This window comes from Arachis stenosperma, chromosome 7 (assembly GCF_014773155.1).
Source record: "Arachis stenosperma cultivar V10309 chromosome 7, arast.V10309.gnm1.PFL2, whole genome shotgun sequence".
Taxonomy (NCBI): Eukaryota; Viridiplantae; Streptophyta; class Magnoliopsida; order Fabales; family Fabaceae; genus Arachis; species Arachis stenosperma.
In genome coordinates, this window is record NC_080383.1 from 39,753,700 (window position 1) to 39,773,104 (window position 19,405).

General features: G+C 35.4%; 1 protein-coding gene across 2 annotated transcripts; it reads left to right on the forward strand.

Moving 5' to 3' along the window:
* Positions 1 to 4,210, forward strand: LOC130942168 (elongation factor 2-like). Of its 2 annotated transcripts, XM_057870863.1 has the most exons (4): positions 1 to 121; positions 691 to 734; positions 835 to 922; positions 1,482 to 4,210. In XM_057870863.1, exons 2-4 carry the CDS (start codon positions 732 to 734, stop codon positions 3,920 to 3,922), a joined length of 2,532 nt encoding a protein of 843 aa, XP_057726846.1. In that variant the 5' UTR covers positions 1 to 121; positions 691 to 731; the 3' UTR covers positions 3,923 to 4,210. The 2 variants fall into 2 exon arrangements, with proteins under 2 accessions (XP_057726846.1, XP_057726845.1); XM_057870862.1 differs by lacking the exons at positions 1 to 121; positions 691 to 734 and having other exon boundaries at positions 823 to 922.
* The last annotated feature ends 15,195 nt before the right edge of the window (positions 4,211 to 19,405 follow it).

Below are 19,405 nucleotides of genomic sequence, written 5' to 3' on the forward strand. Positions count from 1 at the left end.
CACTATTCTCTCGTTCTCAACGCAATTTAGAGAGAGGCCAAGCCGTAACCCTTGGCCGCCGCTCTCTATTGTCTTCTACTTCTTCTTCTTCTCCTCTCAATTTTTGCTTTCACTCTTTCAGGTTCGTTCCCTACAAAATTTCTCCATTTTTTTCTCTTACTCTTCGATACTTTCTCCATCTTTTCATACTGATTCATTTTGTTTTTTTTTTTCCTGCCTCTTCCGAATGTGTTTATTTGTGTCGATTCGATTCTTATGTTTTAAATTGAATTGTCTTTGTAGATTCAGTTCTTACATGCGTCCTTTTCCGATGTGAATTTTTTAAAAGCTCTCTGTAGTTTAAGATCTGTTTTTTTTTTTTTTTTTTCTGTTATTGTAATTTCACTGTTTTGATTGTTAGTACTTTTTTTTTCCTTTTTTCATTGTGAGTGATAGATTGTGGTTGGATATACGTATATGATATGTAGCCTTTGACAAAGTATTTTTACTTGCGTCTTTGGAAGTGATGATTCTCTTTTTCACATAAAATATCTTTGAAACTACGTATAGTTCCTTCATCTGTGTTTTAAGTTTTGTTAGACCGCAGCAGAGTCATATTTAAGTGTACCATAAATTGCTTATTTTCGTTTAATTTATTTTGCCTGTGATGTCTTACTGTTTAGCTAATGATTTTTTGACTTGGTGTTTCAGCTCTGAAGGATTTCTTCTGTGGGAAATAAAGACTAGTCAAGATGGTAAGTTGAATACTAACATGGGTTTTAACATTCGATTTATTCATCTCTATAGGATGAGTTTGCTTAATATCTTAACTGTGATTTGCTTATGTATTTGCAGGTGAAGTTCACAGCTGAAGAGCTCCGTCGTATTATGGACTACAAACACAACATTCGTAATATGTCTGTGATTGCTCATGTCGATCACGGTATGAATTCTTTCGATAGCTTGTTTTGTTATGTTTACTTCCTCTGTGGTGCACTTTCAGCATCTACATGATGTTCCCCCTCTATGCGTATTTAATATGTATTGGTATTTTGTGTTTGATCAAGTTTAAAATGTTATTTTCATGATATATGAAATTTGTCCAAGTTCTTTTTTATTTTTCAAAGTTAATTTTTACGTGATATAAACTACATCACTTTCTTTGTTTAGGTTTTTTTAAACCAAAAATATGTTTTCTTAAACAAAAATCAGGCATATATTTTTCAACCAAAACGTACTGTTGCAAACACAAAAATGCCTTTATGTAGCGACTTTTAACATTTTTACTTGCATATACGATAGAGAAAACATGTTTTTTTTCTACTACTCCTTGTGTGTGTTTTTTGGTGTGTATGCAACATCAACAAATGCTTCTGTCACATCCGTTGCTACTGTTTTTCCTTTTTATAAGAGTTGTACTGTATTGTTTTGTTATATTATATAGTTTCTATGGTTGGTTTATATGAACTACACTTATATATAGTTTTCCAAACAAATTGCAGGAAAATCAACCCTCACCGATTCTCTGGTGGCTGCTGCCGGAATTATTGCACAAGAAGTGGCAGGGGATGTCCGCATGACTGATACCCGGGCAGATGAAGCTGAGCGTGGTATTACAATCAAGTCTACTGGTATTTCTCTCTACTATGAAATGAGTGATGAGGCTCTCAAGAATTACAAGGGAGAGCGCCAAGGAAATGAGTATCTCATCAATCTCATTGATTCTCCCGGGCACGTCGATTTCTCATCCGAGGTTACTGCTGCACTCCGTATTACTGATGGAGCACTAGTGGTGGTGGATTGTATTGAAGGTGTCTGTGTGCAAACCGAAACTGTTCTGCGACAGGCCCTTGGAGAAAGAATTAGGCCTGTTCTGACTGTCAACAAGATGGACAGATGCTTCCTAGAGCTCCAGGTGGATGGAGAGGAGGCATACCAGACATTCTCAAGGGTTATTGAGAATGCCAATGTGATCATGGCTACATATGAAGATCCATTGCTTGGTGATTGCCAGGTGTACCCAGAGAAAGGAACAGTTGCTTTCTCTGCTGGTTTGCATGGCTGGGCCTTTACCTTGACGAACTTCGCAAAAATGTATGCCTCAAAATTCGGTGTTGATGAATCAAAGATGATGGAAAGGCTCTGGGGTGAAAACTTCTTTGATCCTGCTACAAAGAAATGGACCAGCAAGAACACCGGTACTACCACATGCAAGCGTGGGTTTGTACAGTTCTGTTATGAGCCAATCAAGCAGATTATCAACACTTGTATGAATGATCAGAAGGATAAGCTCTGGCCTATGTTGCAGAAGTTAGGAGTCACCATGAAATCTGATGAAAAGGACTTGATGGGTAAAGCATTGATGAAACGTGTCATGCAAACGTGGCTTCCAGCAAGTACTGCCCTCTTGGAAATGATGATATTTCACCTTCCATCTCCAGCTAAGGCCCAAAAGTATCGTGTTGAGAACTTGTATGAGGGTCCCCTGGATGATCAATATGCTGCTGCTATTAGAGCCTGTGATCCTGAGGGTCCACTTATGCTCTATGTCTCTAAGATGATTCCTGCTTCTGACAAGGGTCGGTTCTTTGCTTTTGGTCGTGTTTTCTCTGGGAGAGTGTCCACTGGTCTGAAGGTCAGAATTATGGGACCAAATTATGTTCCTGGTGAGAAGAAAGACCTGTATGTTAAAAGTGTGCAAAGGACTGTCATTTGGATGGGAAAGAGGCAAGAAACAGTGGAGGATGTTCCTTGTGGTAACACAGTTGCTATGGTTGGGTTGGATCAATTTATCACCAAGAATGCCACATTGACAAATGAGAAGGAAGTTGATGCCCACCCCATTCGAGCCATGAAGTTTTCTGTCTCACCTGTCGTCCGTGTTGCTGTTCAGTGTAAGGTTGCATCTGATCTTCCTAAGCTTGTTGAAGGTCTCAAGAGGTTGGCCAAATCTGATCCTATGGTTCTCTGTACTATTGAGGAATCTGGAGAGCACATTGTTGCTGGTGCAGGGGAGCTTCATTTGGAAATTTGCTTGAAGGACTTGCAAGAAGATTTCATGGGAGGAGCTGAGATTATCAAATCTGACCCTGTTGTGTCTTTCCGTGAGACTGTTCTCGAGAGGTCATGCCGCACTGTGATGAGCAAGTCACCCAACAAGCACAACCGTCTCTACATGGAAGCTAGGCCAATGGAGGATGGTCTTGCAGAGGCCATTGATGATGGCAAGATTGGACCGAGGGATGACCCCAAAGTCCGTTCCAAGATCTTGTCTGAAGAGTATGGTTGGGACAAGGATCTTGCCAAGAAAATCTGGTGTTTTGGCCCCGAGACCACTGGACCCAACATGGTTGTTGATATGTGTAAGGGAGTCCAATACTTGAATGAAATCAAGGACTCTGTGGTTGCCGGTTTCCAATGGGCATCAAAGGAAGGTGCTCTTGCTGAAGAAAACATGAGAGCCATCTGCTTTGAAGTCTGTGATGTTGTCCTTCATGCTGATGCTATCCACAGAGGTGGTGGTCAGATTATCCCTACTGCCAGGAGAGTCTTCTATGCTTCCCAGTTGACAGCAAAGCCCAGACTTCTCGAGCCTGTCTACTTGGTCGAAATCCAAGCTCCTGAGCAGGCTCTTGGTGGTATTTACAGTGTCCTGAACCAGAAGCGTGGACATGTGTTTGAGGAAATGCAGAGGCCGGGAACTCCCCTCTACAACATCAAGGCCTACCTCCCTGTCATCGAATCCTTCGGATTCTCCAGCACCTTGAGAGCCGCAACTTCCGGTCAAGCTTTCCCACAATGTGTCTTTGATCACTGGGACATGATGTCTTCAGACCCATTGGAGTCCGGATCACAAGCTTCACAGCTTGTTATGGATATCCGTAAGAGGAAAGGTCTGAAGGAGCAAATGACTCCCCTCTCTGAGTACGAGGACAAGCTTTAAAGTTTTCCTGCTATTACATGTTATGGTCTTAGTTGAGTTCCTACCCATTAAAAAACTGTTTTCTTAGTTTTTTAGGTTTTGTTATCTATTCTTGTTTTGGTCTCTGGGTTATTGTACTTGGAATTATTTACCTCTGCATTGATGTGTATCTTATCTAAGATTACATTGATGTTTGTCATAGTACTATTTACTATTCACGAATTTTGCTTAAACGATGGTTTCCAATAATCGTGTTATTTTTTGCTTATCATTGTGATTGATGGCTCAACAGGGAATATTTGGATTTTTCCTTTTTGGGTTAAGGAATATTCAGAATTTAATGATTGAGCAGTTGGTTTTGGACTCTTCCGTTGAAGTGTTTTTATATGGGAAAGTGTTTTGTTCTTATGAATACCGGTATGTTTACAAGGGGAGTTACACTCCAAAATTGCCTTCGAATTTTTCGAGTTTTCCTGATATCTACATGGAATTACCTCTAACGTTACAGATTTCTTGTTAACTATTTATTTCTTACTACAAAAATGTGCTCTTAATCCTGTTACCCTTCTAAAAAGTATCCAACGAAAGTTGTATATTTTCATGGTGCTTGATATTATTCTCGAGTGTTTCCCGCGATTTCATGCAAGATGTTACAATTTTCAATTTATCGTCGATCAAGATTTGATGAAGTGTAGGAATATGTAGATATTAGTTAATATAATTTTCTAAAACAAAACACCATCTATCTATTCTTATTATATAAAAGTTGATACCTTAATTCTTTTAAATTATATATATGTTTTTTAATGATGTCATGTTAGCAATTTTATTTATTTGGCAAAATTTGAAAATCAACTAATCATTTTTTAATAAAAGATTTTAAAAGAATCAAAAGAATTTTACCTATTATTATTCAATTAAAACATAAAATACTAATTAAATACAATAAAAATATATTAGAAGTGTTATGATAATAATTATAAAAATTTTCAGTTATAAACATTAAAATTCTATTATGAAAATAAAGATTAGGGTTTGAAAAGAGAATAAAGATGAAAGAGAATAGGAAGAATAAGAGATGATTTTGTTAATTATTGATGCACACATAACATTACAAGGGGACTATTTATAGCTAAGGGCCCAAATTTCTAGTTGACTCAGTTAGGTTACATCTATAACGTATTCTATCTACTTGAAATTTAAATTATGGTTACAATCTAGGATATCCATAATAAATATATCTATGATACTCGTGCTTGGATGTTCATATAATACATTAGATAGCTGCCTCGTTAAAAATCTTACCAGGAAAAATCCGGAGTGGGATAAAAAGCATGGTTAAGGAAAAGAGTACAGCGCGTATTACTTCTCCTAATAATTACATCACTTGATATCTTTTAATCGGTGCATCCCAATCTTATATACTAACTTCTCAAATGTTGAAGTAGGTAGTGTTTTAGTGGACAAATATGCTAAATTATCATTAGAACGAATTTGTTAAACATCTATATCACCACTTTGTTGAAGATCATAAGGATAGAAAAGTTTTTGTTAAATATGCTTTGTTTTATCTCTTTTGATGTATCCCTCTTTTAGTTGATGTATGCAAGTAGAGTTGTCTTTGTACATGACTGTTGGTATTTTCTTCAAAGGTAAACTACACATATCTTGAACATGTTGGGTGATTGACCTAAGCCAAACACATTCTCGAGTTGCTTCAAGAATTGCCAATATTTTTGCATGATTTGAGGATGCTGTAGCTATGGTTTGCTTTGTTAAGTGGTACACGAAATCGTGATACACAACTTCGTGCAGCTGACCAGCAAGTGCACTGGGTCTTCCAAGTAATACCTTAAGGGTCGATCCCACGGAGATTGTCGGCTTGAAACAAGCTATGGTCATCTTGTAAATCTCAGTCAGGCGGATTCAAAAGGTTATGAGGTTTTGATAATTAAAATGTAATTAAAACATAAAATGACATAGAAATACTTATGTAATTCATTGGTGGGAATTTCAGATAAGCATATGGAGATGCTTTGTCGCTTCTGAACCTCTACTTTTCTACTGCCTTCTTCCAACCATGCGTTAACTCCTTCCATGGCAAGCTGTATGATCCTCTCGGATGAAAACAAATCCATCTGTGCTGTCACTGCAGGGCTAATCATCTGTCGGTTCCCGCTAGCATCGGAATAGGACCATTGTCCTTTTGCGCACTGTCACTTGCACCTAACATTCGCAGGTTTGAAGCTCGTCACAGTCATCCATTCCCAGATCCTACTCGGAATATCACAGACAAGGTTTAGACTTTCCGGATCCCGGATCCTACTCGGAATACCACAGACAAGGTTTAGATTTTCGAATCCCAAGAATGCTGCCACTGGTTCTAGCCTATACCACGAAGATACTAATCTCACGGACTCGGTCCCCTATATTAGATATCCTAGAGAATATACTCCAGCTGGCGTCCAATGACTACATTGAACATCATGTAGACCGTTTTTGTGGTTGTCAGGCACACGGATCTTGGCTAAGCGAGTAACGAAGATTGGGTGATTGTCACGGGTCACCCCTTCATTCTGACTTAACTGAATTAAGAACAAGAGTATATCTTGGAGAAGAAGTAGGCATGAATTGAAGGAAAAAACAATAGTACTTACATTAATTTCTGAAGAACAGCAGAGCTCCACACCTTAATCTATGGGGTATAGAAACTCCACCATTGAAAATACATAAGTGAAAATAGGGTAGGCATGGCCGAATGGCCAGCCTCCCAAAACGTGAACAATGGTCAAAAAGATGAAAATACAATAGTAAAAGGTCCTATTTATAGAGAACTAGTAACCTAGGGTTTACAGAAATAAGTAAATGATGCAGAAATCCACTTCCGGGGCCCACTTGGTGTGTTCTTGGGCTGAGCATTGAAGCTTTCATGTGCATAGGCTTCTCTTGGAGTTAAACGCCAGCTCTGGTGCCAGTTTGGGCGTTTAACTCCAGCTTTTATGCCAGTTTGGGCGTTTTACGCTAGAATTTTTATGCTGACTTGGAACTCCAGTTTGGGCTATCAAATTTCGGGCAAAGTATGGGCTATTATACATTGATGGAAAGCCCAAGATGTCTACTTTCCAACGCAATTAAGAGCGTGCCAATTGGGCTTCTGTATCTTCAGAAAATCCACTTCGAGTGCAGAGAGGTCAGAATCTAATAGCATCTTCAGTCCTTTTTCAGCCTCTGAATCAGATTTTTGCTCAGGTTCCTCAATTTCAACCAGAAAATACCTGAAATCACAGAAAAATACACAAACTTATAGTAAAGTCTAGAAATGTGATTCTTGCATAAAAACTAATAATTATATACTAAAAACTAACTAAATCATACTAAAAACTATATAAAAACAATGCCAAAAAGCGTATAAATTATCCGCTCATCATTAAGAGCCAAGATATAATTGTTCCTTTACTTGTGAATAGATAACCTGTTTGTGAGCTATCTTTTTGTGGATTAGAAAAAAACCTGCATCTGCATATCCAAGTAATTGAAATGCTGTTTCATTAGAGTAAAATAAATCCTTATCAATATATTCTTGAAGATATCTTAATATATGTTTAACACTATTCCAGTGTGTTCTAGTTGCATAAGAACTAAATCTCGATAATAAGTTTACTGAAAATGCTATATATCTGGTCTTGTATTGTTTGCGAGATACATTAGTGCATAAATAGCACTAAGGTAAGGTACTTCAGGACCAAGGGGTTTTTCTTTACTTTTACAAGGTTGAAATGGATCTTTATCCACATCTAGTGATCTCACTACCATTGGAGTACTTAATGGGTGTGCCTTGTCCTTGTAAAATTTTTTCAAAAGTTTCTCGGTATAAGTTGACTGGTGGATGAATATACCATCCCTCAAATGTTCAATTTGTAAACCAAGGCAAAATTTTGTCTTGTCAAGATCTTTCATTTCAAATTCTCTTTTTAATTAATCTACAATTTTTTGAATTTTTTCAGGAGATCCAATGATTAAATCATCAACATATACTACAATAATAACAAATTTAGATTCAAAGCTTTTTATGAACACACATGGACATACACGGTCATTTTTGTACCCATCTTTCAATAAGTATTTACTGAGACGTTTATACCATATAAGCTCAGATTGTTTTAATCCATAGAAAAATTTTAAAGTGTTACTGAACAAATTTCCAGAGAATTATTATATGCTTCAAGCACTTTGAATCCTTTAGAAATTTATCAATTGAGTCGTATAAATAGGCTGTAACAACATCCATTAGATGCATGTCAAGTTTTTTATGCACTGCTGACTAATAAGATATCTTAATGTAATTGCATTAACAACTTGTCCTTCTGAGACATTTGTTCTTATTGGTGCATTTGTAGCTGGAATGTAAGATTTGGTTACTCTCTTTAGGTTAGTAAATATGTTTGGCAAATGATTTGCAATATTTTGCATATAAATTAACTTTTGTACTTCTAGCTTGCATTGTCTAGTGCGATGATCTAAATGAAATAATGACAATGTATTCTAAGTAATCTCTTTTTTCAATTGTTTGTTTTCTTCCCCTAATTTTGAAAAAATTGTTTCATCAAAGTGAAATCAGAAAATTTTGACTTAAATAAATCACCCGTCATGGATTCAAGGTATTTTATAATTGACGGTATTCATAACCAACATATATTTCAAATCTTTTTTTAGGTCCCATCTTTGTGCGTTGTGGACTCATAGTGGAGTAATTGGGACATGAATTGCACATCCAAATATCCTAAAATGAGAAATGTTTGGCTCCTGACCGCGAGCTAGTTGTAATGGAAAGAATTTAAGATAATTTGTTGGTCTGATGCGTATAAGTGTTGCAGCATTCAAAATAGCATGCCCCACGCTGAAATAGGAAGTTTAGTTCTCATAAGTAATGATCTGGCATTTAACTGGATGTGTTTAATTAATGATTCTACTAGACCATTTTGAGTGTGTACATGAGTAATAGATTCTTCTATCGTAATTTCAGTTGACACACAATAATCATTAAATGCTTGTGATATAAATTCACTAGCATTATCAAGATGTATTATCTTTATAACATAGTCTAAAAAATAAGTTTTTAATTTAATTATTTGAGCTAGCAATCTAGAAAACGCCATTGATGAGCGGATAATTTATACGCTTTTTGGCATTGTTTTTAGGTAGTTTTTAGTAAGTTCAAGCTACTTTTAGGGATGTTTTCATTAGTTTTTATGTTAAATTCACATTTCTGGACTTTACTATGAGTTTGTGTGTTTTTCTGTGATTTCAGGTAATTTCTGGCTGAAATTGAGAGATTTGAGCAAAACTCTGAAAAAGGCTGACAAAAGGACTGCTGATGCTGTTGTTATCTGACCTCTCTGCACTCGAAATGGATTTTCTGGAGCTACATAACTCCAATTGGCGCGCTCTCAACGGCGTTGGAAAGTAGACATCCAGGGCTTTCCAGCAATATATAATAGTCCATACTTTATTCGGAAATTGACGACGTAACTTGGCATTGAACGCCGAGTACATGCTGCTGTCTGGAGTTAAACGCCAGAAAAACGTCATGATCCGGAGTTGAACGCCCAAAACACGTCATAACTCGGAGTTCAACTCCAAGAGAAGCCTCATCTCGTGGATTGATCAAGCTCAGCCCAAACATACACCAAGTGGGCCCCGGAAGTGGATTTATGCATCAATTACTTACACATGTAAACCCCTAGGAGCTAGTTTATTATAAATAGAACATTTAACTAATGTATTTGACATCTTGGGACGCATAGTTCTCAGATCATGGGGGCTGGCCATCCGGCCATGCCTGAACCTTTTACTTATGTATTTTCAACGGTGGAGTTTCTGCACACCATAGATTAAGGGTGTGGAGCTCTGCTGTACCTCAAGTATTAATGCAATTCTATTTTCTTCCATTCAATTCAACTTGTTCTTATTCCAAGATATTCATTCGCACCCAAGAACATGATGAATGTGATGATTATGTGACGCTCATTATCATTCTCACTTATGAACGCACGTGATTGACAACCACCTCCGTTCTACATGCAACCGAGCTTGAATGTGTATCTCTTAGATTCCCCAACAGAATCTTCGTGGTATAAGCTAGATAGATGGCGGCATTTATGAGGATCCGGAAAGTCTCACCTTGTCTGTGGTATTCCGAGTAGGATCCTGGGAATCTGGAAAGTCTAACCTTGTCTGTGGTATTCCGAGTAGGATTCCGGTAATAAATGACTGTGACGTGCTTCAGACTCGCAAGTGCTGGGCGTTAGTGACAGACGCAAAAGAATCAAGGGATTCTATTCCAGTAGGCGCGGGAACCAACCAGTGATTAGCCGTGCTGTGACAGAGCGCGTGAGCGTAGTTTTCACTGCGAGGATGGGACGTAGCCTTCGGCCAGGTGATGCCTCCAGACGATTAGCCATGCGAGTGACAGCCGCAGAGGACCATTTTCCCGAGAGGATTCAAAGTAGCCATCGTCGAACGGTGAACCCCTATACACAGCTTGCTATGGAAAGGAGTAAGAAGGATTGAGTTGAAGCAATAGGAAAGTAGGCGTTCTTGAGCCATACAGTATCTCCATTCACTTATCTGAAATTCCCACCAATGAATCTGCATAAGTATTCTATCCCTTTTATTATTTCTTCTTATTATTAATTTTCGAAACCATAAACAAATTTAATCTGCCTGACTGAGATTTACAAGGTGACCATAGCTTGCTTCATACCAACAATCTCTGTGGGATCGACCCTTACTCACGTAAGGTTTATTACTTGGACGACCCAGTACACTTGCTGGTTAGTTGAACGGAGTTGTGTTCACTCGTGCCAATTTCAAATTCCATAATTTTACAAGGAGTACAACTTAAAGAATATGGATCACAATTTCGTCCACCAAGTTTTTGGCGCCGTTGCCGGGGATTGTTCGAGTATGGACAACTGACGGTTCATCTTGTTGCTCAGATTAGGTAATTTTCTTTTCAAAAATCTTTTTCAAAATTTTTCTTTTATTTTTCGTTTTTCTAAACTTTATTTTCGAAAAAATTAATAAAAATTCAAAAAAAATCATAAAATTATAAAAAACCAAAAATATTCTGTGTTTCTTGTTTGAGTCTTGAGTCAATTTTTAAGTTTGGTGTCAATTGCATGCTTTAAAAATTTTTCTTGCATTTTTTTCGAAAATTCCATGCATTCATAGTGTTCTTCATGATCTTCAAGTTGTTCTTGATGTTTTCTTGTTTTGTGTTGTTTGTTGTTTTTCATGTGCATTTTTCGTTTGTTAGAGTCCATGCATTAAAGATTTCTAAGTTTGGTGTCTTGCATGTTTTCTTTGCATCAAAAATTTTTCAAAATTATGTTCTTGATGTTCATCATGATCTTCAAAGTGTTCTTGGTGTTCATCTTGACATTCATAGTATTCTTGCATGCATCTTGTGTTTTGATCCAAAATCTTTATGTTTTGGGTCATTTTTGTGTTTTTCTCTCTCATCATAAAAAAAATTCAAAAATAAAAAAATTATCTTTTCCTTTTTTATCTCCTAATTTTCGAAAATTTAAGTTGACTTAGTCAAAAATTTTAAAAATTAGTTGTTTCTTACAAGTCAAGTCAAATTTTCAATTTTAAAAATCTTATCTTTTCAAAACTTTTCAAAAATTAAATCTTTTCCTTTTTTTTATTAATTTTCGAAATTTTTTTAAAAATATTTTTCAAAATCTTTTTCTTATCTTTTACATCATATTTTCGAAAATTTGCTAACAAGTAATGTGATTGATTCAAAAATTTGAAGTTTGTTACTTTTTTGTTAAGAAAGGTTCAATCTTTAAATTCTAGAATTTTATCTTTTAGTTTCTTGTTAGTCAAGTAATTAATTTTGATTTTAAAATTCAAATCTTTTTCAAAACTAATTTCAATCTTATCTTTTCAAAACCATATCTTTTTAAATCATATCTTTTATATCATATTTTTTTTTTTCAAAATTTTATCTTTTTCAAAAAAAATTTTAAAATATCTTTTCTAACTTCTTATCTTCTTATCTTTTCAAAATTGATTTTAATATCTTTTTTTCAACTAACTAATTAACTTTTTGTTTGTTTCTTATCTTTTTCAAAACCACCTAACTACTTTTCCCTCTCTAATTTTCGAAAATACCTCCCTCTTTTTCAAAAATTCTTTTTAATTAATTAATTGTTTCAAATTTTAGTTTTAATTTTCGAAAATTACTAACCCAGTTTTCAAAATTATTTTCGAATTTCTCTCCCCCTCATCTCTTTCTATTTATTTTATTTATTTACTAACACTTCTCTTCACCTCTCTTCATCTCCAATCACTGCCTCTATCCTCACCATTGTGATTGGATTCTCCACTTTTATTCCTTTCTTCTTCTACTAACAATAAGGAACCTCTTTACTGTGACATAGAGGATTCCTCTTTCTTTTCTTGTTCTCTTCTTCCCTATATGAGCAGGAGCAAGGACAAGAACATTCTTATTGAAGCAGATCATGAACCTGAAAGGACTCTGAAGAGGAAGTCAAGAGAAACTAAAAATCAACAATTCAGAGAAACCTCAAAAAAAAAAAAAAAAAGAGAAAAAGAAAAGACAAAAAGCTTCCACCTCCGAGTCATGGGAGATGGAAAGACTCATATAAAGCCGTCATAGCTCAGTGGTAGAACATGTGGCTGCAAATCAAGAGATCCCTGAGATACCTCAGGGGATAAGTTGTCCTCCACACAAATATTGGAAGCAACTAAGGGTAGAAACACCAAAATTATTAGGAATCATTCAACAGAAGCAAGGAAGAGACATAGAGGAGCTCAAAGAGCACCATTGGACCTTCAAGAAGGCGCCACCCTCACTCAGGTGGATTCATTCCTTGTTCTTATTTCTTTCTGCTTTTCGGTTTTTAATGTTGTGTTTATCTATGTTTTGTGTCTTTATTTCATGATCATTAGTATGTAGTAACTATGCCTTAAAGCTATGAATAAAATCCATGAATCCTTCACCTTTCTTAAATGAAAAATGTTTTAATTCAAAAGAACAAGAAGTACATGAATTTCGAATTTATCCTTGAATTTAATTTAATTATATTGATGTGGTGAATACTTTTTGTTTTCTGAATGAATGCTTAAACAGTGCATATGTCTTTTGATCTTGTTGTTTATGAATGTTAAAATTGTTGGCTCTTGAAAGAATGATGAACAAAGAGAAATGTTATTGAGGATCTGAAAAATCATGAAATTGATTCTTGAAGCAAGAAAAAGCAGTGAATGGCGAAAAAAAAATTTTTTGGCGAAAAAAAAAATAGAAAGAAAAAGAAAAAGCAAGCAGAAAAAGCCAGTAGCCCTTAAAACCAAAAGGCAAGGGTAAAAAGGATCCAAGGCTTTGAGCATCAATGGATAGGAGGGCCCAAGGAAATAAAATCCAGGCCTAAGCGGCTAAATCAAGCTGTCCCTAACCATGTGCTTGTGTCATGAAGGTCCAAGTGAAAAGCTTGAGACTGAGTGGTTAAAGTCGTGATCCAAAGCAAAAAGAGTGTGCTTAAGAGCTCTGGACACCTCTAACTGGGGACTCTAGCAAAGCTAAGTCACAATCTGAAAAGGTTCACCCAGTTATGTGTCTGTGGCATTTGTGTATCCGGTGGTAATACTGGAAAACAAAATGCTTAGGGCCACGGCCAAGACTCATAAGTAGCTGTGTTCAAGAATCAACATGCTTAACTAGGAAAATCAATAACACTATCCAAAATTCTAAGTTCCTAGAGAAGCCAATCATTCTAAACTTCAAAGGAAAAAGTGAGATGCCAAAACTGTTCAGAAGCAAAAAGCTACAAGTCCCGCTCATCTAATTAGAATTAATATTTCATTGATATTCTGGAATTTATAGTATATTCTCTTCTTTTTATCCTATTTGATTTTCAGTTGCTTGGGGACAAGCAACAATTTAAGTTTGGTGTTGTGATGAGCGGATAATTTATACGCTTTTTGGCATTATTTTTAGGTAGTTTTTAGTAAGTTCAAGCTACTTTTAGGGATGTTTTCATTAGTTTTTATGTTAAATTCACATTTCTGGACTTTACTATGAGTTTGTGTGTTTTTCTGTGATTTCAGGTAATTTCTGGCTGAAATTGAGAGATTTGAGCAAAACTCTGAAAAAGGCTGACAAAAGGACTGCTGATGCTGTTGTTATCTGACCTCTCTGCACTCGAAATGGATTTTCTGGAGCTACAGACTTCCAATTGGCGCGCTCTCAACGGCGTTGGAAAGTAGACATCCAGGGCTTTCCAGCAATATATAATAGTCCATACTTTATTCGGAAATTGACGACGTAACTTGGCATTGAACTCCGAGTACATGCTGCTGTCTGGAGTTAAACGCCAGAAAAACGTCATGATCCGGAGTTGAACGCCCAAAACACGTCATAACTCGGAGTTCAACTCCAAGAGAAGCCTCATCTCGTGGATTGATCAAGCTCAGCCCAAACATACACCAAGTGGGCCCCGGAAGTGGATTTATGCATCAATTACTTACTCATGTAAACCCTAGGAGCTAGTTTATTATAAATAGAACATTTAACTAATGTATTTGACATCTTGGGACGCATAGTTCTCAGATCATGGGGGCTGGCCATCCGGCCATGCCTGAACCTTTTACTTATGTATTTTCAACGGTGGAGTTTCTGCACACCATAGATTAAGGGTGTGGAGCTCTGCTGTACCTCAAGTATTAATGCAATTCTATTTTCTTCCATTCAATTCAACTTGTTCTTATTCCAAGATATTCATTCGCACCCAAGAACATGATGAATGTGATGATTATGTGACGCTCATTATCATTCTCACTTATGAACGCACGTGATTGACAACCACCTCCGTTCTACATGCAACCGAGCTTGAATGTGTATCTCTTAGATTCCCCAACAGAATCTTCGTGGTATAAGCTAGATAGATGGCGGCATTTATGAGGATCCCGCTCATCTCAACTTGGCTCGAACTCCTTTTATAGCCGATTCCCTTGTAATTCGAATCAACTTGCGTAAAAATAAGTTGACACACAATAATCATTAAATGCTTGTGATATAAATTCACTAGCATTATCAAGATGTATTATCTTTATAACATAGTCTAAAAAATAAGTTTTTAATTTAATTATTTGAGCTAGCAATCTAGAAAACGCCATGTTGTGCGTCAATAGTAACACAAACATGGGACCATCACGAAGATGTATCTCTTAAAACCATGAAATATTTAAACGGTCTACATGGGGTGAATGGACCCACATATATCACCCTGAATATGTTCCATAAAAGATGGTGACTCAATCCCATTTTTTTCTTGTGATAGTCTTGTAATTAATTTTTCTTGAGAACAAGTAGCACATGAAAATTCATTAAATTGAAGAATTTTATGTTCTTTTAGAGGATGATTAAATGAATTCTCGATTATTCTTCTCATTATAATTAAACCCGGGTTTCATAACTGGTCATGCCAAATTGTAAATACATTTATATTTATAAACTTCTGGTTTACTATGGCATGTGATTCCACATTGTTAATAGTGGTGTAGTAAAAACCAGAAGAGAGAGCAGGTAATTTTTATAATACACATTTTTCTCCCGATGTCATAATTGTAATATAGAGATATTCATTATTTTTTTCTCTTGCAGTTTTTACATGGTATCTATTTTGACGGATATCTTTAAAACATAGTAAGTTTCTATGAAATTTACTTGATAGTAATGCATTGTTTATAAAGAACTTAGTTCCTTTAGGTAATACTATAGTAGTTCTTCTAGAGCCTTCAATCATTTTTGCACTACCAACAATTGTACGTACATTTTTTTCTTTGTAACAAGAGAGACAAAATGTCTTTTATCTCTAAGTATTGTATGTGTTGAAGCACTGTTAGCAAGACATACTTCTTCATTATTGAATTTGAGTGAAGCATGAGAAATATCCATATCTTCATTACGAAAATAAAAATAAATTACCATTAATAAAGAGAAAATACCAAAATTTCAAAAGCAAATAAAAATTGCAACCAAAAGGAAAAAAACTAACGATAAAGAAAGAAAAACATCTAAAAAAAGGATAGATTTCTAATTAATATTCTTCTAAAAAAATTTGATTCATCTAAATGAGTAATATTACTTAGGTCACCAAAATGAGTTGGTTTAGATGTGTATGGGTTGCTAATATCAAGAATGTTAATAAGGTCTGCAAAGATATCATCAGTGAATTTCAGTTCCATTTCAACACCATTAGCTTCAGCTTCATCTCTTTGTGTAGCAAATTGACCTATTACTTTTGTCCTTTCGTTTTGATAGATTCTAGATATATCTTGACAAAACATTCAGGGATACGACATATATGCGATCAATGACCTTTTAATCCACATCGATAGCACAAAATTTTCACATTACGGCTCGAAGCACACTTCTCATATTTATTCCACTTTTGGTTATGAGTAGAAACTCTATTATTCCATTTGCCACATCCACGTCCACGGCCACGACCACGGTTTCGACCATTATTCTGATAATAATTTTTTTATGTTCACGAGATGCCACATTCACTTTAGAAAAAGCAGTTGAGCCAGTTGGACAGACTTCATGATTTTTCATTAACAATTCATTATTTTGTTCTGCCAATAGGAGACAACCTATTAGGTTAGCATACTTTTTGAAACCCTTTCTGCGATAATGTTGTTGTAACAGCACATTGGAAGCATGGAATGTGAAAATTTTTTTTCCATTAAGTCCTCATCAGTGACTTCTTAACCACACAATTTCAGTTGAGAACTTATTTTGAAAAGTACAAAATTATATTCACAGACTGTTTTAAAATCTTGAAGCCTTAAATGTATCCATTCATAATGAGATTTAGGCAATAATACAATTTTTTTTTGTTCAAACATTTCTTTCAAATTTGCGCATAATTCTTGTGGATCTTTAACAGTCAAGTATCCTACTTTCAACCCTTCATAAAAGGTTATGAAGTAGAAAAATAAGTGCCTTAGCCTTATCTTCTCTTGAAGATTCTAGTTCTTTCTTTATGGTATCCCCAAACTTCTTGGATACCAAATGGATTTCAACATCAAGTGTCGATTCTAAATAATTTTTGCTCGTTAAATCAAGAACGGCAAGTTCAAGCTTTTGCGAATTTGACATGATAGATCTATTAACAAAAATAAATAAAAGTAAGTAAATAGCCACTACAAGAAATTACCGAAATAGCGACTGATTTAGCGACCGATTCTGGTGGTTGCTAAAACCTTGGTCGCTAATTAGAAAATAGCGACCAACTTCAGTCGCTAATCGTTAGTAACCGATTTTTGAACAAGGCTACCAAATTAGTACCAAATGATATTGGTCGCTAAATCGGTCGAAAATAAAATCGGTCACTAAATAGCTACCATCTTTTTTGTCGCTAAATTGGTCGTTGAGAGAATCGGTCGCTAAATCGGTCGCTGATAAAATCGATCATTAAATCGGTCACTGATATCTAGTTTAAAAATTTAAAATCGATAGCTAAATCGGTCACTGTTGTTAATTTCCTAATTATTGATTTTTACTAATTTCACATATACCACTATTAAAACTTAATTTTTATAAATAATTATATTTCAACAAAATATAAAAGAATCAAATATAGATCAATTTTTTAAATAAATATCAAGAATATTCACACTATCTATATCGAAATATAGAAATTAAAAAAAAAGACAAAATTAATAAATACATAAAATTTATGATCTACAATTCAAATATGAATTGATGGCTTTACAGCCAATGATCCTAAATGTATGCAAAAATCAAGCAAAAAAAATTTTTCATTACATAAAGTAGAAAAAACCCTTAAGAAAACTAAAACTTCTTTGATTGAGTTGACTTCTCTTCCTTAGGGATCAATGTCTCATATTTTGAATCAATTAAAACTGCAAAAGTTATTAACATAATTAGAACTCAAAACACAATTTATAAATAAACATAACACTTACTAATATATTATAGTAATTGCACTACTAAATGTTATTGGTCTCCTTCCAAATGGATACACATGCATGAAGATTCTGGCTATCACAAGCAAAGCTCTTTTCAACACAAGATACTGTATACTCTTTTGCCTGAAAGATAGGACAACGTTTCATGTTAGATAATATTCAAAATATATAAAAGTGTCAAAGAGCATAACTATTAAACTATACATTTAAGTAACAAAATGCAAACCATATCCCATATATCATTAACATAAGAACAAGTTCACATGATTACAATATGATATGTAAGAATAAAGAATGTACATATATAAAGCCTAAATGCTAAATATATAATAAAAGAATCTGTGTTCACGACAAAAAAAAGGGTTAAAATGGCGGTTTTTTAAGGTAATTACGGCGGTTACAACCGCCATTATTACCGAAAACGGCGCTTCCAAGAAACGCCGGAATTCTGGGTGCCATTCTGGTTATTACTGTAACACCCAACCATACAGAGTCTTATGCTTAAGTCATAATTCAGAGATGGCAAGGTATTACGACCTCAAAAATAAAAATTTAGTACGTATAGTAGTATGAATGATTGATTATAACTAGGAGCCTTTGTAGAAAAAGGGGTAAACAAGAAAAATCGCAACTCAAAAGCGCAACACTCCGATCGTTAACGTAACGAACAAGGATAAACCAACGCGAGATTATATATATACAAAGGAGTGTCAAAAACAGGAATATCAAGACTCAAGATCCAGCTGCGAAGATAACCGGTCCGAGCATAACAATATATACATATGATAAAATAAAAAAACCCCAAAGGAAACCCAAAGGGACACAAATACATAAAACCTATTCTCCAAAATTCTCCCATAAGAGGAGTCATCACAGTTTGTATTATTTAATGGAGATAAAAGTATCTAAGCAAAACATATAAACCGAAACATAGTCCCGAGAACAAAGGATCTTTGCAAATCTAGAAGTCTCCAGCATGCCTCAGCGGGAAACCTCACGTCCTGCATCTGAAAACCACAAAATCCGCATGGGTGAGAACCAGAGGTCCCCAGCATGGTAACAGCTTCCACATATATAATACATAATAATAGAGGAAAGCCAAAGGCAATCCTAGAACTTCCTCCAGATAATATCAAAGCTTATAAACAAGCTAAACCATATAAGGGCATCTGACTAAAGATTCTTCAGTCTAACTAATACTTCCCTTTCCAATTCCTTCAAACCTCCCAACCACCAGCAGGAGTATATTATAGCAAACACAGTTATATCAGACAAAGAATATACAAATAGGAGCAGTTAAGACATTTAGACAATTAGCAAGTAATATGCAGTCAAATAGGCAATCTCAAACAATTCACATAGTATGCATATGATGAATGCCTGTCCCTAGTGGCCGATGATATCATCTTGTCGGTTATAGAGCCAACCCGACAAGTCCTGGTCGCTAACCATTGGACTGTCTCTCTGTCGCGC